The sequence below is a fragment of the Piliocolobus tephrosceles genome, chromosome 6 (genome assembly GCF_002776525.5).
Source record: "Piliocolobus tephrosceles isolate RC106 chromosome 6, ASM277652v3, whole genome shotgun sequence".
NCBI classification, from domain to species: domain Eukaryota; kingdom Metazoa; phylum Chordata; class Mammalia; order Primates; family Cercopithecidae; genus Piliocolobus; species Piliocolobus tephrosceles.
Genome location: NC_045439.1, coordinates 39,218,440 through 39,241,295, shown reverse-complemented (window position 1 = coordinate 39,241,295; position 22,856 = coordinate 39,218,440). Strand labels below are relative to the sequence as shown.

General features: G+C 36.2%; 1 protein-coding gene across 3 annotated transcripts in view; it reads left to right on the top strand.

Moving 5' to 3' along the window:
- MPP5 (membrane palmitoylated protein 5) overlaps window positions 1-22,856 on the top strand; it is a 95,592-nt gene that overhangs the window by 59,541 nt on the left and 13,195 nt on the right. For all 3 annotated transcript variants that reach the window (XM_026456012.1, XM_026456011.1, XM_026456006.1), the window contains exons 5-11: window positions 5,374-5,451; window positions 5,968-6,114; window positions 6,429-6,590; window positions 7,538-7,615; window positions 16,851-17,034; window positions 21,136-21,207; window positions 21,716-21,787. In XM_026456012.1, coding sequence (XP_026311797.1) covers window positions 5,374-5,451; window positions 5,968-6,114; window positions 6,429-6,590; window positions 7,538-7,615; window positions 16,851-17,034; window positions 21,136-21,207; window positions 21,716-21,787 — 793 coding nt within the window. The remainder of the gene's footprint in view (window positions 1-5,373; window positions 5,452-5,967; window positions 6,115-6,428; window positions 6,591-7,537; window positions 7,616-16,850; window positions 17,035-21,135; window positions 21,208-21,715; window positions 21,788-22,856) is intronic.

Sequence of the window (22,856 nt, the reverse complement as noted above, 5' to 3'; positions counted from 1 at the left end):
CTGGCTAACACGGTGAAACCCCATCTCTGTTAGAAATATAAAAAAATTAGCCAGGCATGGTCGTACTCGGGAGGCTGAGGCAGGAAAATGGCATGAACCCGGGGAGGCGGAGCTTGCAGTGAGCCGAGATTGTGCCACTGCACTCCAGCCTGGGCAACAGAGCGAGACTCTGTCTCAAAAAAAAAAAAAAAGAGATGGTGTCTAGATCCTGAAGGCCATTAAATTTAAATTTATCTTATGATGGATTACTTTGGTAAATATTTTGAATATTTTAAAATAATTAACTTATATGAATAGGTGAAAGGAGAAAACCATATGATATTTGTTTTGAGACAGAGTCTCACTCTGTCACCCAGGCTGCTGTGCAGTGGCATGATTATGGCTCACGGCTCACTGCAACCTCAACTTCCTGGGCTCAAGCAGTCCTCCCACCTCAGCCTCCCGAGTAGCTGGGACTACAGATGTGCACCTCCACGCCTGGCTAATTTCCTTTTTTTTTTTTTTTTTTTTTTTTTTGCAGAGACAAGGTCTCATTGTGTTGCCCAGGCTGGTCTCAAACTCCTGGGCTCAAACAATCCTTCCATCTCAGCCTCCCAGAGTACTGGGATTACAGGTGTGAGCCACAGCACCTGGCCCCCTATGATCACTTTAATGCAGAGAGGCATCTGAAAAAAATTCAGTACTTTTTCTTTGTTGATAAAAATTCTTAGAAAGACAGGCACATTGTTTCAACTTGATAATAGTCAAAAATAATACCAGATGTGTAACAAAGCACTTTGGGGAAAAAAAGAAAAAGAATAATACCAGAAATCAATAGCATCTTCCCTAATGGTGAAACACCCACACATTGCCATTTAAGTCTTAAATAAGATAAAGAAACTCCAGATACCCACCACTAATATTCAACATTTTTTGACAGTCCCAACCAGTGCAATAAAACAGGAAGAAGTAATGAATTATGAAATTGTATAGGAACAGGGAAAATATGAATTAATTTATACAAATGCACACACATATCTCAAGGTATTGGAAGAATTAATAAACTATTAAAAAGGCTATCTCGGTTGGGCGCGGTGGCTCAAGCCTGTAACCCCAGCACTTTGGGAGGCCGAGACGGGCGGATCACGGGGTCAAGAGATTGAGACCATCCTGGCTAACACGGTGAAACCCCGTCTCTACTAAAAAAAATACAAAAACCTAGCCGGGCGAGGTGGCGGGCGCCTGTAGTCCCAGCTGCTCGGGAGGCTGAGGCAGGAGAATGGCGTAAACCCGGGAGGCGGAGCTTGCAGTGAGCTGAGATCCGGCCACTGCGCTTCAGCCTGGGGCCGCGACAGAGCGAGACTCCGTCTCAAAAAAAAAAAAAGGCTATCTCTGGGTGTTAGATAAAAAATAGGTAATTTTCATAAAAAATTTAAAGCAAGAAATTTATTCTATACATGATTATGAATCTACTGAAGAATTTTAAACAGATCTATATAAACAGGCTTCTAATTTAAAGTATTACTTTGATAACATTGTGGAAAGTCAATGGAAACATAGAGTAATGTAGAGGCTATTGTAATTGCCCAGATGTAAGATTTTGAATAGCAATTGCGCATGGATTATAGAAATATTTAAATAGAAAATTAATAGGACGCAGTGTCTCTATGTGGGTAATAAAGGTAAAGGAGACATCAAGGATGACTTCCTACCCTCTCTTCCTTTCATTGAATTCATAAATATTTCAGTGCTATTGGTCAGACATTCTGCCAATAGCCAGATATGAAGCTGAATAAGATACAATTCTATCTTCATTGAGCTCAGTCTAGTGGGGAAACAGCCCTATTGATAATTTTAAATCAAATGTGTTCAGTCTTATGAGTACATGTTATCTAGGCAAGTAGAATAAGGCAATTCGGGTAGCTGGGACAGCTAGTATAATCACAGTCGTCGTGGGGAGACAGCATGGTTTGTGTAGGGAACAAGCAGTTTAATGCTGAATCAGAAAGGTTAAGGCATAAAGAATGCCAGGAGATAGGACTGGAAAAGACGAAAGAATCAGGTGTTGATGGTCCTTAGATTTAATACTAAGGAGCTTAGACTTAATCTTGTAAGTGACAGAGAGCCACTCAGAACTAGAATGGTCCTATTTCTGTTTTAGAATTAAAGAATATTTAGTGACATAGAAAAACAAAATATTTAGTAATTTATTAGTATCAAGTCAAAATAGTTATAAAATACTGTTACAGGGGCCAGGCGCAGTGACTCACACCTATAATCCCAGCACTTTGGGAGGCCGAGGTGGGCAGACCACCTGAGGTCAGGGGTTTGAGACCAGTTTCATATGGTGAAACCCCGTCTCTACTAAAAATAAAAAAAACTAGCTGGGTGTGGTGGTGGGCGCCTGTAATCCTAGCTGCTCGGGAGTCTGAGGCAGGAGAATCTCTTGAACCCGGGAGGCGGAGGTTGCAGTGAGCCAAGATCATGCCATTGTGCTCCAGCTTGGGCGACAAGAGCGAAACTCCGTCTCAAAAAAAAAAAATACTATTATAAAAACTATGAGTGGCATGATCTCATTTTGGTAAAAATAAATGTGAAGCATAAAGAAGGGATATATACATAGAAATTTTCTCAAAGTTTAGATGTTATGGGTGCATTTTTGGAGTAACTGATTTTATTGAGATATAATTTACATGCACTTAAAATGAGTGTGTTTTATTGTATAGTTCAGTGTATTTTGACATATATGTACATCTGTAAAATGTACAACTGCCATCAAGTTAATAGAAGCATCCATCATTCCATAGAGCTTCTCTCCCATGGCCCTTTGCAGGCAATAATCACCTCTTTCAATCCTCAGGCCCTATGAATATCCACGGATTTGCTTTCTGTTTTATAAATTTGTCATTCGTGGGCATTTCATATAAATGTAATAAGACAATAGGTAGTCTTTTCTGTCAGACTTCTTTTGCTTAGTATAATGTTTTTGAGATTCATCCATGTTGTTCTTATATCAGTAGTTTGTAAATTGCTGAGTATCATTTCGTTCTTTGAATATCCCACAATTTGACCACTCACCTTTTGATGAATGTGTAGGTTGTTTCCTGTTTATGATTCTAGTAGGTAGGTAATGGTATCTTGTTTTGATTTGCATTTACATAGTGACTAATGATATTTAGCATTATTCTATATGTGTATTGGTTATTTCTCTATCTTTTGTGAACTATCCAGTCAAATCTCTTTTCCATTTTAATCGTCTTGAGTTGTAAGAGTTCTTAATATATTCTGGCTACAAGTTCTTTGTCAGATACATATATCAAGGTAAATATTTTGGTAAAAACAAGTAGAAAAATGCAGGAAGGATATATACAAAAGTGATTATCCCTAAGTATAATAAAAATCCATCCTTTTACTTCCTTCGTTTTGCTTATCAATTTTCTGATTTTTCACATTTAAAATCATTTTTATAATTAAATAAATTAGTTTTATAATGCAAAAGGATCTTGCCTCTGAAGGAAACAAGGAAAAGTAGTATAGCTAAAGAAGTGTACAAGGTCAGGAAAGGGTATTTTTAAAGATAAGAGATGAGAGCATTTTTATAGGCCAATGGAAAGGAGCAATAGAATAAAAGAATAGCTTTTTAATTCCTTAACGCCGTTGTAGAAGTAGCTGATGGTATGTGTTGACACTAGAATAAGCAACATATAGGTTAGTAGGGCAGTGGGTAAACACGGGAATTCTAAATTTCTTTAGAAGGGAGGATCTCAGAGATGTTTAGGAATTGACTTAGAAGTGGGAATACGGAAAGAATCTCTGATACAGAAAATTATTATTGAGCTGACTCAGTGTAAAAGTGTACACCCTTGGTACATTTTTAATCCAGAATTATCTTCCCATCCTCAGAGTTTCTTCAGCTGTCAAAAAGTGTATGATCAAGACTACAAATTTCATTTAAAATTAATGTAGACTTGATAAACTTTAAAAGGGAAAATACCCTCTTTTAAAAACAACTTTTAGTTACCCACAGTCTTAAATCCTGGGTCTTAAAGACTTAAAGCCTTGTCCATTGTAAGATTTTACTTGAGTTCTTGGAAAAGATAATATTTGCTCTGCCATCCCATTTATACATATAGAACTCTACAATTAGAAATACAATTTTCTAAGTACCAAAACCTGAGGACAGACTGGTTTTGGTACTGTCATTGCTTTGATCCACTTGCTGTGGTAAAGTTAATTAATCCCCAAATTATTATCTCTTGGGTTTCATAGGGAAATTACTGATAAAATGATTTAAAATAGCCATAAAAGGTATAGAATTACTGGGTTCCTGTATTAATTATAAGTTACTCTTTTTTTTTTTTTTTTTTTGGACAGTCTCATTCCATCATCCGGGCTGGAGTGCAGTGGCACCATCTTGGCTCACTGCAACCTCTACCTCCTGGGTTCAAGTCATTCTCATGCCTCAGCCTCTTGAGTAGCTGGAATTACAGGCACACACCACCACAGATGGCTGATTTTTGTATTTTTAGTAGAGACAGTATTTTGCCCTGTTGGCCATGCTGGTCTTGAACTCCTGACTGCAAGTGATCTGCCTGCTTTGGCCTCCCAAAGTGCTGGGATTACTGGTGTGAGCCATTGCATCTGGCCTGTTTTAAGATTTTCTTAATCAGTCTTTGAAGCACCATAAATAGTAGGTGCCCTTCTACAGATAAGGAAACAGGCTAAAAAAATTTATAAGCAAGGGGAGTTTATCCTAGGAAGGCAAAGATTTCTCAACTGTGGGAAATTTAATGTAATCCATTATGTTATGGTGATTGTTCCATTGCACTCATATAAATTCATCTTGTTAGACTGTCACTCTTTTTTTAAAAAATTATATTAAAAAATTTATAAAATAGAGACAGAGTCTCACTATGTTGCCCAGGCTGGTCTCAAACTCCTGGACTCAAGCAATCCCACTTGCCTCAGCCTCCCAAAGTGCTGGGATTACAGGTGTGAGCCACTGCACCCAGCCTTGACTATAACTCTTAAGTTATCATCTCTGATTTTAAATAGTCACATAAATGATTTAAAAACTACTGTTAGGACAGTTTTTCTTTTCTTATGTAATTATTATTAATGAATTTTATGGTATGTTGGGAGAAACTTTCAAGATGGAAGTATTTTGTCTATAGGCATAAGTACCAAAATCTTAGTGTTTTTTTTTTTTTAATAAGTACTGTTGTTATCCATAATAGCAAGATTGAAAACTCTCATAATTCTTTTTGGTGATTTTATTTCTTACAAGTATTTTTTATTATTTTAATTTGTACTTAAAAAAATATGACCCTGCATACAGGTGCTACTGGTACTTCCTATAATCTAGGAAGAATAATCTTTATTTTTGTTTGTTAGGTACAAACTGTTTTGAAGCCAGTCCATCATAAGGAAGGACAAGAACTAACTGCTTTGCTGAATACTCCACATATTCAGGTAGAAAATGGACAGAATATTATATATGTGGTTTTTCTAGTGTTCTTCTTTTATTTTTTTAAATCAAAGATTCCAGGGCTGGAAGAGATGTCAAACATTCTCTAGCCTATTTTGATGTTTACAACCCCATGTATAACATAGTAGATATTGTTGTATTATATATTTTCAGATTTAAAATGAACCAAATTATTTTTGAAACAACTTTTTCTTTAAAAATTAGGCAAAAATTCTTTCCCCTTTGGTTATATTTTCTGTAAGTTTTAATTATCTAGGGTGTTTAGGCCTTTACATTGATGTCATTTTATGAAGTTTAATAAGCATTTTAGACTTTCATAACCCATTCCAGAGTATGCCCTTAGTATACTTAACACATCTTTATTTATTATTAGCTCTAATTAATTATAGCACTTTTAAAGATTTAATGGTCAGAATACTATGTACATAGTGAGGTTAAAAATCACTGTGCAGAACTAAATTATGCTGTTACTTAAAATACCATGGATTTCTTTGAAACAGGCACTTTTACTGGCCCACGATAAGGTTGCTGAGCAGGAAATGCAGCTAGAGCCCATTACAGATGAGAGAGTTTATGAAAGTATTGGCCAGTATGGAGGAGAAACTGTAAAAATAGTTCGTATAGAAAAGGCTCGTGATATTCCATTGGTAAGTGTCCCACATACTGTTTTTAAGCAAGTGCATTTTTCTGCTGTTGTGTGCTTCAGAAGTCTGGTTAATTTCAGAATTCTGATGAATAGAGTATTTCTGAAGTGGAAAATGTAGGGGAAATGGTCAACTTTTAAATCTAATTATGATTACTCTAGTTGTGTAAATAAATTTTTTCTTAAGATAACTGAAAGTTAGTATTGTTGAATAGAAAAAAATAGAATTTAAAAATAAAGAAATACTTAACAAAAATCATATTTTTTGTTTTTAAATTAGAGAGAGAGATATATATATGTATATATATATTTTTTTAGGGTGCTACAGTTCGTAATGAAATGGACTCTGTCATCATTAGCCGGATAGTAAAAGGGGGTGCTGCAGAGAAAAGTGGTCTGTTGCATGAAGGAGATGAAGTTCTAGAGATTAATGGCATTGAAATTCGGGGGAAAGATGTCAATGAGGTTTTTGACTTGCTGGTAAGTTGACACCCCTAGAAGAATGATTGATAGCTTTTAGAAAGCTCTTATTAGACTTTAGAATAAAATAGTTTTTAAGTAACTGTTATGAGCACTGGATGATTTCTAGCCTGATTTTTCCATGATATAACTGTTCCACAGTATTTGTTAGCAGTTTTATTTTTGGGTGGTACCACTGATATTTTTCTACTTTCTGATGCATCGCTATCACATATATTTTATTTTTCTGGAATCAGTAATATAACTCATTAATTCACTCAGTACATATTTATTGAGTGCCTAATATGCACTAGCCACTTGGGAAACAGTAACAAAACAAAGTCTGTGTCCTCATGATTTTTTGTGTTCTTTTATTTTATTATCTGTAATTGATTGTTGTTTTCCTAATAATATTAGATAATAACAGTGCTATAGATCTGCAGTGTCCGGTATAATAATCACTAGCTGCATATAGCTATTTCTGTTTAAATTAAGTAAAATTTAAAATACAGTTCCTTATTCACATTAGCTGCATTTCAAGTGCTGAGAAGGAGTATGTAGCTAATGGCTACCATTATTAAGATACAGAAATAGCACATTTCCTTCATTGGAGAAGGTTCTATTGGATAGTGCTAGTATAATCACAAAATCATTTCTGGACATCTTTTGAGGGCAATTTATGATCACTTTGTACATACCCACAGACCAGATTTATGGTCCTAGTTATTCAGCTTCTGTTATTATAGTGGAATCTCTGCTATCTGCTGATTCTGCTGTAAAATCTAGAAACATCTTCACACACTTATTTTCACCCAGCCCCATTCATTGCTTTGGTAGAGCAAAGTGCCTCTGGTCATTTAAGTCTGTGGAGGGGTTCTGAAATAGTCCAGTTTAGGGAATATAGATCATAAAATCATGGAATGATTTTCATAAATACAAATTTTAAAAATCTGATCTTTCTATTACAGTCTGATATGCATGGTACTTTGACTTTTGTTCTGATTCCCAGTCAACAGATCAAGCCGCCTCCTGCCAAGGAAACAGTAGTAAGTGATTTTTAAATGTTCATTATTTATGTGTTCTGTGGCTGCTGTTTGCTTCTGTTACTGTTTACTGTTACAGAAATGTCAGTAAGTGTTTCCTGTACTCAAATACAGATAAATTCAATCATTTTTATTTAAATAAATATGAACTATCAATGTTTTAAATTAGTAAACTCTTCACCTTTTTTTTTTTTGGAAGGTGGGAGATGGAGTCTCTATCTGTTGCCCAGGTTGGAATGAAGTGGTGTGATCTTGGCTCACTGCAACCTATGCCTTCCAGGTTCAAATGATTCTCCCACCTCAGCCTCTTGAGTAGCTGGGATTCCAGGCACATGCCACCACGCCCAGCTAATTTTTGTATTTTTAGTAGCGACAGGGTTTTGCTATGTTGGCCAGGCTGGTCTTGAACTCCTGGCTTCATGTGATCTGCCTGCCTTGGCCTCCCAAAGTGCTGGGATTACAGGTGTGAGCCATCACATCCAGCCAACTCTGTACCTTTTTAAAATAAAAAGTAGAAAATAATTTCAGTTTCTGAATTTTTTTTTTTTTTGGTAGTTACAGGTGGGTTAACTTAACTTACACTTAGTATGGGGTGGGGCAAGTGCTTTTAAAAAGTATGTGCAACCCTTATTTTAGAGTATATTGTTCTATTAGACATTTACTCAGCTAGATCTATTAAAAGTTAGGCTCCATTACCATACGGTGAAGCAATTGCATTCCAAAGTATATATTCAAGAGGACTGAAAACATACATTCACATAAGAACGTCTACATGAATGTTCACAGCAGCAACATTCATAGTAGCTAGAAAGTAGTAACAACCCAAATGTCTGTCAGGTGATGAATGAAAGACAAAATATGTATGTATGATGGGATATTATTTGATAATTTTAGAAGACTAAAATACTAATATATGCTACAACATGGATGAACCTTGAAGAAATTATGCTGCGTGAAAGAAGCCAGTCACAAAAGGTCATTTATTGGTTAATTTATATAAAATGTCCAGAATAGGTAAATCTGTAGGAGAGAAAGCAGATTAGTAATTCCTTAGATGTGGAGATAAGGAGTTATGACAGACTGGTGATTGCTAATCAGCTCCAAGTTTCTTTTTGAGAGGATAAAAATGTTCTAAAATTGTTTGTGGTGATGATGGTACAAATCTGTGAATATACTAAAACCGTCCAATTGTGTACATGAGTGAATTTTATGTGAATTATATATCAATAAAGCTATTTAAAAATGATAGACTTTGAAGTGCTGAATTAACGTGGAAGCTTGATGTATTGCATCTGTTATTCTTAACTTTAAAGCATAGCAGTTTGAGAAACAACATAGTTTCATTTTTCTCTTAATATTTCATCACAGATATGCTTTATAGTTTGGCTATCATTCCATGTTTTCCCTTCATTTTTTACAGAACATACTGAAGTTGATATTGTATCTGCAACCTACTTTATGTTTGCAATTTTTTGTAGGAAGAGAAATGAGGAAATATAGCTTGTCTTTGAATTCAAACAGCTTGATTCTCTGTGCATTGTGTGGTTCCCTGTATCTCTTCTGTGTTATGCCCTGAACTTCAAAAGTAGCTCTGCAAACTGAGGAAACATAACAGAGGAGGGTTGGAATATGCTCCTACTTACTTATCTACAATAATCCATCCCTCCTGAGCAAATGACTTTTGTCTTTTAGAATGAATGTCGGAAGTTAAGCCATGTTTTTTTGTTTGTTTGTTTTTTGTTGTTGTTGTTGTTGTTGAGGTGGGATCTGGCTCTATTGCCCAGGCTGGAGTGCAGTGGTGTGATCATGACTCACTGCAGCCCTGACTGCCTGGGCTCAAGCAGTCCTCCTACCTTAGCCTCCCTAGTAGCCGGGACCACAGATGCGTACCACCACATCCAGCTAATTTTTTGTACTTTAGGTAGAGATGGGTTTCACTGGGTTGCCCAGGCTGGTATCGAACTCCTGAGCTCAAGCGGTCCACCTGCCTCAGCCTCCCAAAGTGTTGGGATTACAGATGTGAGCCACAATGCCCAGCCAAGATGTGTTTTCTCAACATTTTTTTTTCCTGCTATTCATGCAGAATTTGGAATTCTGTAAAAGAAAAGCCATTTTTTTCATGGATAAAATTAATCGAAGTGTTACATTGAAACTTGTTGATTCTCATTGTATACAAAACAGAATATCAGAGTAATTAATTTAGACAGATTGTTTCAACCTAAGAATGAAATAACTTATCCTTTAGTGGTTATTTAACCCCCACCTTTCATTATTGATTAAGAATAAAAGGCTGGTTTAATCTGAAGACCAAAGGAATATAGGTTCATGGGGAACAATCTCAGGAACTACTTAACTGGAAAATGAAGTAGCTTAAAAAGGAAGAAAGTGGGAGAAAGAGCAAAATGCCAGGTCTATCCCTTTTAAAATGCAGCTTTTTCTTTTTCTTTTCTTTTTTTTTCTTTTTAGTTGGAGTCTCACTCTGTCACCGAGGCAAGCAGTGGCACTATCTGGGCTCACTGCAGCCTCCGCCTCCCAGGTTCAAGCAGTTCTCCTGCCTCAGCCTCCCAAGTAGCTGAGACTACAAGTGCATGCCACCACATCCCGCTAATTTTTGTATTTTTAGCGGAGATGGGGTTTCACTGTGTTGGCCAGACTGGTCTCAAACTCCTGACCTCAGGTGGTCTACCTGCCTTGGCCCCCCAAAATGCTAGAGTACAGGTGTGAACCACCGTACCCAGCCAAAAATACAGCATTTTAAGGTGTTTTTGTATTTATTTATTTTTATTTTATTATTTTTATTTTTTTGAGATGGAGTTTCGTTCTTGTTGCCCAGACTGGAGTGCAATGGCGCAATCTTGGCTCACTGCAATCTCTACCTCCCAGGTTCAAGCAATTCTCCTGCCTCAGCCTCCCAAGCAGCTGGATAACAGGCATGCACTACCGTGCCTGGTTGATTTTGTATTTTTAGTAGAGATGGGGTTTCACCATGTTGGGCAAACTGGTTTTGAACTCCTGACCTCATGTGATCTGCCCGCCTTGGCCTCCCAAAGTGCTGGGACTACAGGCATGAGCCACCGAACCCAGCTTATTTTCATATTTAAAGTAGGGATCTTTTCAGAATAGACAGATATTTAGTATTTTTCTTTTCCTTCTTTTCTCTTTTGTTTTTTGCTTTTTTTGAGACCGAGTCTTGCTCTGTCACCCAGGCTGGAGTACAGTGGTGCCATCTCGGCTCACTGCAACCCTGCCTCCCGGGTTCAAGCATTCTCCTGACTCAGCCTCCCCAGGCACCCGCCACCATGCCTGGCTGAATTTTGTGTGTGTGTGTGTGTGTGTGTTTTTAATAGAGACAGAGTTTCACCATGTTGGCCAGGCTGGTCTTGAACTCTTGACCTCTGGTGATCTGCCCACGTTGGCCTCCCAAAGTGCTGGGATTACAGGCATGAGCCACCTCATCCAGCCCCTTCTTTTCTCTTTTTATTATGAACAACTCTCAATTGCAATGTATCTTGCCAAGTTTTGTCAAACCTAACTGGCTTAAAATGAACTGCTGTTATTAAAGCTCATTGAGGCTGTCCAGAAAGGAAACAGTAATAGGAAATCATAATCTTGGTTGACATATGCAGAATAATTATCTATGGAATTAATGATCTAAAGAAATTAGAACCAATTTATTGAGTATCATTATGGTAGAGGTCAGCATCTGTTGAGAGCAGCAGCAGATATCTTTCTGATTTATGTTTTGTGATGTTAGAAGCGCGTTTAAGACAGATATACAAAATAAGTGTTATCTGAAATTCCTATATAATCACTTGTTGAATTATGATGTCACGTATAGCAATAATAAGCTGTGTCAGGAGAAGTACTCTCTTGAGTTCTTAAATTTCTTTTGTATCACACATAGCAATCAGAGGCTGCTCTTTCAGTAGCAGAGGGCAAGAGTCTTGGCACCTTTGTATTTCACTTCCTGGGTAACCGGCATGTTTGACCTAGGAAATGGATACAGTATTCAAACTGTGCAGTTTCCTTCTCTCAGCCTTTTTTTAAAAAAGGAAGGATTGGATTTCCCAGACTAGTTTGTAAAACTTTAGATTATTCTATTCTATAATAATATGTAGGGAGGATATAATAGACCTTTATCTGAATGGGATTTTTTCGTTTAGTCTAATGCCATAATCTAACAAGGAGTGTATTTAAATGACGGTGGATCACATTGCTTATTAGTTACAGAATATGTAGCAGAAAATTAACAGATTATTGGTTGTTTAATACATATAAGCTATTATGATTATGTACTCTGTGCCAGGCACTACAGAGGTAACTGTTGTAAAGAAAAGTTGAGAACCACTGCTATCACATACATTGCTTTCCCATTATAGGTATAAAATGTATTAATAAAGATATTTCTTGGTGGATGGGGGAAAGTAGGAATTCTAGTGTTGTGGGGAGATACTTAAAAACTTGCTTGCTGCTGTTAAGGCTTTCTTTGAATCACTTTCACTGTTTTCTACAATGAACTTTAAGAGTTAAAGATAAATCTGCAATAGTAAGAAATACAGAAATAAAAATTACAAAGAAAAATACTTTGGTAGCAGAGATGTGAAATCAACCTAAATGCCCAACCTAAAGTGACAGACTGGATAAAGAAGTGTGGCATATATACGCCATAGAATACTAATGCAGCCATTAAAAAATGAGATTATATCTTTTGCAGGGACATAGATGGAGTTGGAGGCCATTGTTCTAGGCTTAATACCTGGTTGATGAAATAATCTGTACAACAAACCCCCAAGACACAAGTTTGCCTGTGTAACAAACCTGCACTTGTATCCATGAACTTAACAGTTAAAAAAAAAAAAAAAACAAAAAAGGCAGTATAAAAAGTATAACAGCCAACCTACTACTTAGACATAATAGAAAAGGGAAAAAACAGACTTCTTTTTTTTTTTTTTTCTTTTTTTTCTCTTTGATTTCGAGGGTGTCACCAATGTGATAGCCTTACCTTCTTGAGTACTAACTTGTCCATTAAGCTAATCCCAAAGTTGTCTCCCAAGTACACTGTCCAGGTGGTTGTGGCAAATTTGTACTTTTCCAAAGGAGTGTCCATTGAGCAAGTGGAATACAGGATCCTGAGTTTTAGATCAGTACTCTCCAAAAGATTTTTTTCTTTTTCTTTTCTTTTTTTTTTTTTTTTGGAGACAGAGTTTCACTCTGTTGTCCAGGCTGGAGTGCAGGAGTGCCATCTTGGCTCACTGCAGCCTCCGCCTCCTGGGTTCAAGTGATTCTCCTGCCTCAGCCTCCCAAGTAGTTGGGATAACAGCTACCCTGTACCATGTACAAGTACCATCTACTCTGCCACCGGCTAATTTTATTTTACACCTTTATCAATTAAAAAACATTGAACATGCCCCCTCCAATATTTTATATATGTACTACTCTACTTACTATCCAAATTACAATGTAGGACAAATTTTATTATTAAGTAATTCAAATAGCCTTCTTGAGTGGTTGAAAAACAATATTTTGGAACATTGGATCCCTAAAAAAAATGTAAATGAACTGATGAATCATTATCCCTGTACCCTATCCCCATTTCATCATTAGGACTTCAAATGTGAACAGCTTATAGATACTAAAAAAAGGAAAAAGAAAATGTTGGGCTGGAAGATAATGGTGTCCAAACAGTTCTGTAATTTGAAATGTAAACAAAAGATTTTGTTTTGTTCAGAAGCCAAATACTGTTTTGATCAGATATACTGTTGTAATATTATTACAGCATTATGAGAACCTGGATCTTTCCTATGAGGGTCAGCCTATCTCCTTCATTTTAAAGTGGCTTTTTTTGTTGTTGTATGAGAAACAAAATAATTTTGCCACTAACAGGAAAGATTGGTGGAGAAAACTTCTAGAACTGGTAGGAATTAATCAGTGGAATATATGGGTAGAAGTCGTATAGTATCTGTTAAGGCAATACCCAGACTTTAACTCATTCAAATCGTTAATTTTTCTGATATGAAATAAATTTTCCTTAGGAAAAATTAAGAGCTTTTCCCTCTTAATTTTAGGAAAGTAAGAGCTTTTTCTCTTAATTTTAGGGTATATTTTAGATAGGACTATATAAACTTGTCATGTAAGTAAAGCATGTTCTCTTCCCAGCCTACACAAAGAGGGGCCCTTTTCCAAGCCAGTTAAATCAGAATAGTTAAGGGATGAGAACTGCATAGGCAAGAGTACGTGGAAAAGCATCTCTGGGTGATATTGTTGGCCTGTGGCAATGGTCATAAATGTAGATATTCCCTCCTCAGTGGTCTTCTTAATTTCTCTCAGGGTAGTAGTTCTCTAAGATTGCTATACCTAATAATTACCCAAGGAACCTGATTAAAATTCAGATTCTGAGAGTCTGAGGTGTGGCATGAGAATTCAGCATTTTAATAAACATCCTAGGCAGGTGATCTGAGCAAAAACACTTTGAAAAACAACATGTTTGGTATGCTTTCAGAACGTGATTTGATAAAATTATCAATCAAGATTGACAAGTACTTTGATTTGAAGTACTTGAAAACTCTGGTAAAAATCTACCAATTTGAAAAATCTGGTAAAATTGATCTCTCCACTACCCCAGGTGATGCCTAAAATTCCATTTTTAGAATCTTAAGTTTTTTTTTTTGTTTTTTTGGGGGGGCAAAAAAGTAACAAACAGATTCTAGAAGTTATTAATTTATAGGATGGTGCTCAAGCACAGATTTAAAAACATATATATTTCTAGATAATACTACATATGAGATTTTTCCTCATGCCAAGGTTATAAATTTTATAATTTTTTTGCTCAATCTCTTAACTGTGTTTTGATTCACTGCTATCCCACACAACTTTCTAAAATTCATTTTTAGTGCTGACTGACAAAGATTTCAAGATTTTAATAAAAAGTATTTTTTCACATCTAGAACAAGGCTCTTTAGGGCACTTTCCATTTAGGATGTGGCACAACACTTTCAAATTTGATGTAGTATCTTAACTATATTTGGCGCAAGATTATGTACTATGCTATGCCATTTATATGAATTAAGATACAGGGGAAACTAATCAGTGTTTCTAGAAATCAGGATGATGTTTATCCTTGGAGGGGATGGGATGGGTAGTGACTGAAAGAGACCAGGTAGGGCCTCTGAGGTGCTGGTGATATTCTGGTTGTTGATTTGGATGCTAGTTACACAGATCTGTTTTGTTTGTGAAAATTCACTATGCTATACACTTAGGATAATGTGTATTTTTTGTACCTGTGTAATATATCAAAAGTTATCCCCAAAAGGCATAATAACATTCAAGTTTTACTTGTAGCTATTTAACTTTTTTATCTTTATATTTTTAACTAGATCATTTTTTAACCTTAGTTTCAGTTTGTATATTAGGACTTAGCTTTATTTCCTATTTACAGAAGTTAATAAAATATTTCTTTGAAATTAGAAAATATTCTTTAATGACAAGCCAAAAATTTTTAAAAGCCATTATCTATCTGTGTCTGTCTGTCTGTCTGTCTATCTATCTATCTATCTATCTATCTATCTATCTATCTATCTATATCACTTAGCATTTTATCCAATTTCATATAGTCTCTCAGCGACACTACTCATTTTAGTCAGTGTCTCAAGCGCTTAAAGAGTGCCCCTTTTGGGACAGGCTGGCATTATCTTTATTACATATTACCTCAATTATGGTGAGAGTAAAAAGAAAGCTAAGGCCGAGTGTGGTGGCTCACGTCTGTAATCCCAGCACTTTGGGAGTTCGAGGCAGGTGGATCACCTGAGGTCAGGAGTTCGAGACTGGTGTGGCCAACTGGCGAAATCCTGTTTCTACTAAAAATACAAAAATTAGCTGAGCGTGGTGGTGAGTGCCTGTAATCCCAGCTACTTGGGAGGCTGAGAAAGGAGAATCGCTTGAACCCAGGAGGTGGAGGTTGCAGTGAGCCAAGACTGTGCCACTGAACTCCAGGCTGGGCAACAGAGCAAGCCTCCATCTCAGAAAAAAAGAAAAAAGAAAGCCAGAGCCAAATAACATTTGGATAGAAATGGACCTTGAATTCTTAGGCTGTTCATCTATTGCTTGGTTCATTGAGCCTGAACTTGGAATTTAACCTATGTGTGACAGAAATGCTCACTGCAAATATGTGGGCAGAAATGCTCATTACAAATATGTATGAGATCTCGTTAGATGAAGTAGGTTTCTTACAGATTTTGGAAGTGTCACATACAACTTGCCCAAGTTAGGTAAAAATTAGACATGGAGAAGTTAAAGGGAATATTAATTCCTTTATAACTTCTTAGAAGTAAGAATAGTCTGTCATATCTTACAGAGGCATACTGGAAGAAATGGCATACGAAATAGCTTATAATATAAACTATATTGTTCATGAGAGTTACTACCCACCCTTAATGCTAAGTAGAATAGCACAATTCTTTGATTTATTCTGATTTCCAAAAGCACATTATTAGCAAAAATTATAACTTATACCGTTAATAATATGTCAAAGCCTACATAGCATACAAAAAAGAATTGATTATAAACTGGATTTAGTTATATTTAGTCCTTTGTAGTGTGCTTATTTCGTGAACATATCCTTTAAAGGAAACACCAAGAGAGTTTAAGGCATAGTTGGACTGACAGAGTGGTCAAGAGACTGACAGCCCCAGGGAAGCTCATATTCACCTGCTTAGATGATGAGATGTGGTAAGGCAAAGTGTACCTTTTCCAGTAGCTGTGATTTGGAAATTGCATACCTTATTGCAGAGTCATTGTTTTCACAGGTCAGGATTCTATTATATTTCTCTCCTCTCACGCTTTTGAGGCACCTTGTATCTCAGCTTGTAGCTGCGAACAGTGTTGTATCCTTGTACATATTTGCAAGTCAACAGAGAAGACAACAGATCAGCCTGAGAAAATACTGCCCCAAAACACCGTTACTTAACACCTTTCTTCCAACTAAATTTCTTTGCACTAATGAAAAATTGTGGCCAAGTGCAGTGGCTCACACCTATAATCCTACCACTTTGGGAGGCTGAGAGAGGAGGATCACTTGAGGCTAGAAATTTGAGATTATCCTGGACAACATACTGAGATGCTGTCTCTATTAAATTTTTTTAAATTAAAAAATAATAAAAAATTGTAGCATTTAAATTATATTCATATGAAACATTTTATATTGCCATTTATTGTTTTTATTTTTGCCCTTTTTATCTTTTAGATCCATGTAAAAGCTCATTTTGACTATGACCCTTCAGATGACCCTTATGTTCCGTGTCGAGAGTTAGGTCTGTCTTTTCAAAAAGGTGATATACTTCATGTGATCAGTCAAGAGGATCCAAACTGGTGGCAGGCCTACAGGGAAGGGGACGAAGATAATCAGCCTCTAGCCGGGCTTGTTCCAGGTAAGACACAATATGGTAGAAAGAGCATAGTATTAAAAGAACACTCAAAATGCAAGCTTTCACAAAGAAAAACTCACTTTTTCATGCCTCTTAATAAAGTCTTCCAGTTACTTTTTCATGTAGTTGGGTTTTTATGTTGTACCTGCAGCATAAGTATCTTAAATAGAATGTGGCCAATTCTTTGGCCTTTAGAATGGAATTATGTATAACTTCAGCCAATCCCATATTGTACTACGTTCCCTGTATACATATTAAGATGACCCTATTATCGAGGCAACACAACTTGTATTATACTATATACTATACTATGACATTAATTGGGGCATCAACATGATTTTTGAGAAGGAAAGGTGCATAACTTTATAAGGAATCAGGAAAAGTAACATCATAGAATATATTATACCAAATGTGATCTTAGGGCAGAAATAGGATGCTCCAAATTTTTTATTAATGAAACTATCCCTCATTTAGACTAAATTAAAACTTTAGCTTACATTATAGATTAAGATTATTAAGGGGACATGTTTCTGAGAGTTAAGATGATACAAAATAGAACAAAGTTCAGTCATGCATCACTTAACAACAGGGAATATGTTCTGAGAAATGTGCCATTAGGTGATTTCATTGCTATGCAAACATCATTGAGTGTATTTACACAAACCTAGATGATATAGCCTGCTATACACCTAGGCTATGTGGTATAGCCTATTCCTCCAACCACCATCATATATATGGTTTGTTGTTGACTGAAGTGTTGTTATGCAGTGCATGACTGTATGTAGATATAATTATTTTCTACAAATGGCTCTTAGAGTTCCCAGGATGGCAGTAGAATGGAGAAAGGAGAGCAGAACTAAGGAAGGTATAATAAGCTATCGGAGAAGGGAAGGAGTACATACAGGATGACAAAAATAGGGATATAGGGGAAAAGGATAACAATTCATCCATTTATTGGTTAATAAATGCTATTATGGCTGCCCCATGTAAGGCACTTTGCCTGGTGCTGAGATAAACTTCATTTTCATACTTTACTTGAAAGTGTATCCATTAACACTTATGTATATGTTTTTCTTCTGTGTCCCCTACTTTATAATACTTTCATTATACTGTCTCTGTTATAATTCTTTCTACTGTATATTCTCAGTTTGTAAACTTCTTGAGTTCAGAAGCCGAGTCTTATTTATTTTAAATCCAGATAATATATGTTAAATTAATGAATAAAAGGTGATTTAAAAAGTTCTCAGAAAACAAACCAAAAAAAATTTTTAAAAATAGTTCTACCAGAACTGCTGTTTCTGAATTAGACCTTTCAATCCTTCGCTGTAATGTTTTCTGGCCTTATCTTTTACCTACATTTTTTAGCGATCATCCCTCCTACTCACACCTGAAGATTTTAAGCATAACAGATTTGGCTATAAACTTAGCCTTATACTGGATTTGACTACAACCAAGAGTTTAGGGGAAAAGAGGAAAAGGAAGGCATGAAAAAAAAGACTGAGAAATATTGACTATCAGATATGTAGTAGGAACAGGGGAAGTTGTCCAAAGATTCTAGAATAAGTTATAAGGAATCTCTTTTATCTCTGTAACTAAGCCAAAGAGACTTTTCTGGGTAACAAGAGATTTCAACATTATATTTACATTTATTCTTTTTGAATGTAAGGTCACAGAAAACTTCAGATTTCTCACTTTAAAACTCAAAAGCTAGAAACAGATTTTGTCTATGTCAGTCATATTTTAAGGAAAGAGGAATGGACTTCTTACATTTATTTTAGAGGATGATGTTCAAACCCTTGATTCTTCAGAGTAACAGTTACAGGACATTTCTCTAGAATCTTGAAGTGTTGGGTAGCCATTGTGGTTCTGCCTCAGGCTTGTGCCAAATATCAGTATGGTGTCTTCTTACCATGCCAAACTTTAGCCCATAAATGTTTAGAACTAGTGTTTGTTGATAGATTGATTTTCTGAAACTATGTAGTTTCCAATGATGATATTTCTAAGTCTTTTTATAAGAATAAAGATCTACCTTAGAGTTTGACGATGGCTTTCCATCAGAATTCGATGGATGTTTTAAGAGGACATTATGAGGCTGGCCCTGGTGACTCACACCTGTAATCCCAGCACTTTGGGAGGCTGAGGCGGGAGGATCGCTTGAGCCCAGGAGTTTGAGACTAGCCTGGGCCACATAGTGGCATAGCTGACATAGTGAGACCCTGTCTCTACAAAAAATTTAAAAATTAGCTGGCCATGGTTGTGTGTACCTGTAGTCCCAGCTACTCAGGAGGCTGAGGTGGGAGGATTGCATGAGCCTGGAAGGTTGAGGCTGCAGTGAGCTTTGGTCACGCCAGTGTAACAGAGCAGTCTCAGACAAAGAAAAAGAAAATCATTTCCATCTCTCATTAATTTCTGCCTCTATTTCAGAATAGCCTATAGTTCATACTATAAAAATGTGCCACAGAAGTACATCATTATAATGTTTTAAATTTTTAATATGTAAATGATTAAAATTACTCTGTTCTTGATTTTTAAAAATTGGTTAAATACTTATTTAAATTTTTTTTTTCTTTTTTTTGAGACAGAGTCTCGCTCTGTCGCCCAGGTTGGAGTGCAGTGGTGCAATCTCAGCTCACTGCAAGCTCCACCTCCCGGGTTCATGCCATTCTCCTGCCTCAGTCTCCTGAGCAGCTGGGACTACAGCTGCCCGCCACCACGCCTGGCTAATGTTTTGTATTTTTAGTAGAGATGGGATTTCACCGTGTTAGTCAGAATGGTCTTGATCTCCTGACCTCGTGATCTGCCTGCCTCAGCCTCTCAAAGTGTTGGGATTACAGGTGTGAGCCACTGCGCCTGGTCCTTTAAATTTTAATACTCTTAAAATTTTCCTTCTAGTAATAATTACTTGTTTTACTAAGAATACAGTCTTGGCCGGGCGCAGTGGCTCATGCCTCTAATCCTGGCACTTTGGGAGGCCAAGCAGGGAGGATCACCTGAGGTCAGGAGTTCAAGACCAGCCTGGCCAACATGGTAAAACCACATCTCTACTGAAAATACAAACGTTAGCCAGGTGTGGTGGCGTGCACCTGTAATCCCAGCTGCTTGGGAGGCTAAGGCACGAGAATCCCTTGAACCCGGGAGGCGGAGGTTGCAGTGAGCCGAGACTCTGCCACTGCACTCCATCCTGGGTGACAGAGCGAGACTTCATCTCAAAAGATAACCAGGCCTCCTTTAATGCTTCTTATGTGGATCAAACTCAGTATTAATCTCTTTGTTAGTACACTTATGAAATGCACTAAGTTTTACGGATTATCCCAACCTGTATAGAATTTGCTTATTGATTTTTAAGAATCTCTGGCTTTACACTGGAAAAATTAGATTTAAAAATTAAGTATAAAAGTGGAACCTCAACGTAATTCAGAATTTTCTAAGTAAAGCCACTTGTATCCTATAGGAAAAGACATATTTGATTTTAAGGTAGAGGTCTGAAAAGAAAACATCTTTCAAGGTCAGGAACCTTGAAAGCCTCCTGTATTAAAATATTAATTTTGTAAGGAAAAGCATGTTTTCCATGTATATAATTGGTAACTTAAAGGTGGAAATAAAAAATGACTAGCACATATACATACACACAAGAAGAGGGATTGAAAATAATGCATGCAAGGGAGTATACTGAATGGTTTCTTGGAATTGAACATGGAATTGAATATATGATGAATGCCCACATGTTGTTTTGGAAAAGTTAACTCCTAGAATCGATATGCTTAATTTGAGATAATTCTAAAGGACTAGAACCATTGTAAGATCCAGGATAGTACTTTTCCACAAAGTAAATGCACAATGAAACCTTTTAAAAAGTTGAACTATTAAATTTTTAAATAATAGATGATATATATTCCAATAATATATATCGGATTGATTGAGCAGAGTTAATATTTGAAAAATTTGGAGGCACATCATAGCTGACATTACACCTGTGTTGGCAAAAGGATTTGGAAGGGAATATAAATGAAGAGAGATGTCTAGTGTTTTCCCTTCTTGATTTAAAAAAAAATTTTATCCTTTTATCTTGAATATTTTACCCTTCTTTTTCTTTCTGCTATTAAGGGAAAAGCTTTCAGCAGCAAAGGGAAGCCATGAAGCAAACCATAGAAGAAGATAAGGAGCCAGAAAAATCAGGTTAGACACTTGTATTTGACATTAGTAAGAGATATCTTGGGTCTTCATCTGGAGCCATGTGTAAATCTGCATGTTAGAACTGTGAAGAAAGAAGTACTCGTGGAAAGAGTGATGCAAGAGGCAAAACTGATTATCTTAGAACTGTAAAGAAAGGAAAAGATTTAAGTATTAAAGATTATCTGTCTATACTATGTAGTTAATGGAAAATTATAAATACTTTCCTGAAAAATAGTCTTTATACAAACAGTGTAATAAGTATTTATAAAAGTAAATTAAAAACAAGCTGGGTGCAGTGGTTTGCATCTGTAATCCCAGCACTTTGGGAGGCTGAGGCGGGAGGATCACTTGAGGCTAGGAGTTCAAGACCAGCCTGGCCACCATATCGAGACCTCGTTTCTGCAAAAAAATTGAAAGAATGAATGAATGAATAAGTAGAGTTCTTCAATTTGAGTTATGTGGCTTTGTTCAAGGGAACACATTTATAGTTATGTTTATGATTGCTCAACAGGAAAACTATGGTGTGCAAAGAAGAATAAAAAGAAGAGGAAAAAGGTTTTATATAATGCCAATAAAAATGATGGTAAGTTCTACTCTCAGGGATAGGTGGAATTATATCTGAAAGGAGTCTAAATCTATTCCTGTTTTGTACCTTAATGTTAAATATGTGCTTGAGAAAATCATGTAGTAGAAAGTATTTTCTTTCGGAATCCTGTGAGTAAAGCTGTGTTTTGAATTATGGGGAAAACTCATATAAAAATGCAAGTACTATTTAGCATATGTAGTATTAAATTGATAGTTTCCTGTAGTTTTTTTCTACTTAAACTCTTTGCAAAAAGTATACTTCTAACAGATTCTTACAGAACATTCTTGAAGTAAAAAATATTTCCTCTACAATAGTTCATGTCACAGAAGCAACTCATTCCTGAGAACCCACTACCTGCTGGCTAAGTCAGACACATGAGAGAATTTTAGTTTTATTTTGATTGATTGCTAAGATTTAAAAGCTTGAAAATTGTAGCTTCTTTTAAAATCAAAAGCTCTGATAATATTGGGCTAGTATTCCCAGGTGACAGGAGTCTGCTGGACTTGAGTGATGACTATTGCTCAAGCATCTGGTGTCTAGTTTAACAGTCCCTACCACTCCCAGTGTTTTATTAACCCAACCTGATTTACTGATTTTGTTACCTCCTTGGTTTATTTTTATGGGCATTTGAGTTTGCTACTTCTGTTTGGTTCGCATTAGAAGCAAGTCAAATAATAAAACAAAGGCATTCATTCTTATGCAATTTATAAGGCTATTCTCTCAAGAATTTGAAATATTTTGGGGCAGCATACATTAAACTAATAAAGATAAAACATTATAGATTATTATAATATTCCATAAAATCTAAATGAGATTTGATCAACTTTAATAAATTTTTTTCTAAAATAAACATCCTTTAATGCTAATTGACAGATTATGTGACTAAAAAGATTTAATGAGTTACAAATTTTATCCTCTGTAATTAATATCTCTTTTATTTTTTGAAACAGACTAAAGTTAACTAGTCCAGCTCTAAGAGCTACTGTACTGTAGAAAACGTGGCAAATCTGAACCCTATGGATATACACACTAAGTCTATAAATTAAAATGCTACCACAGTCTTGAT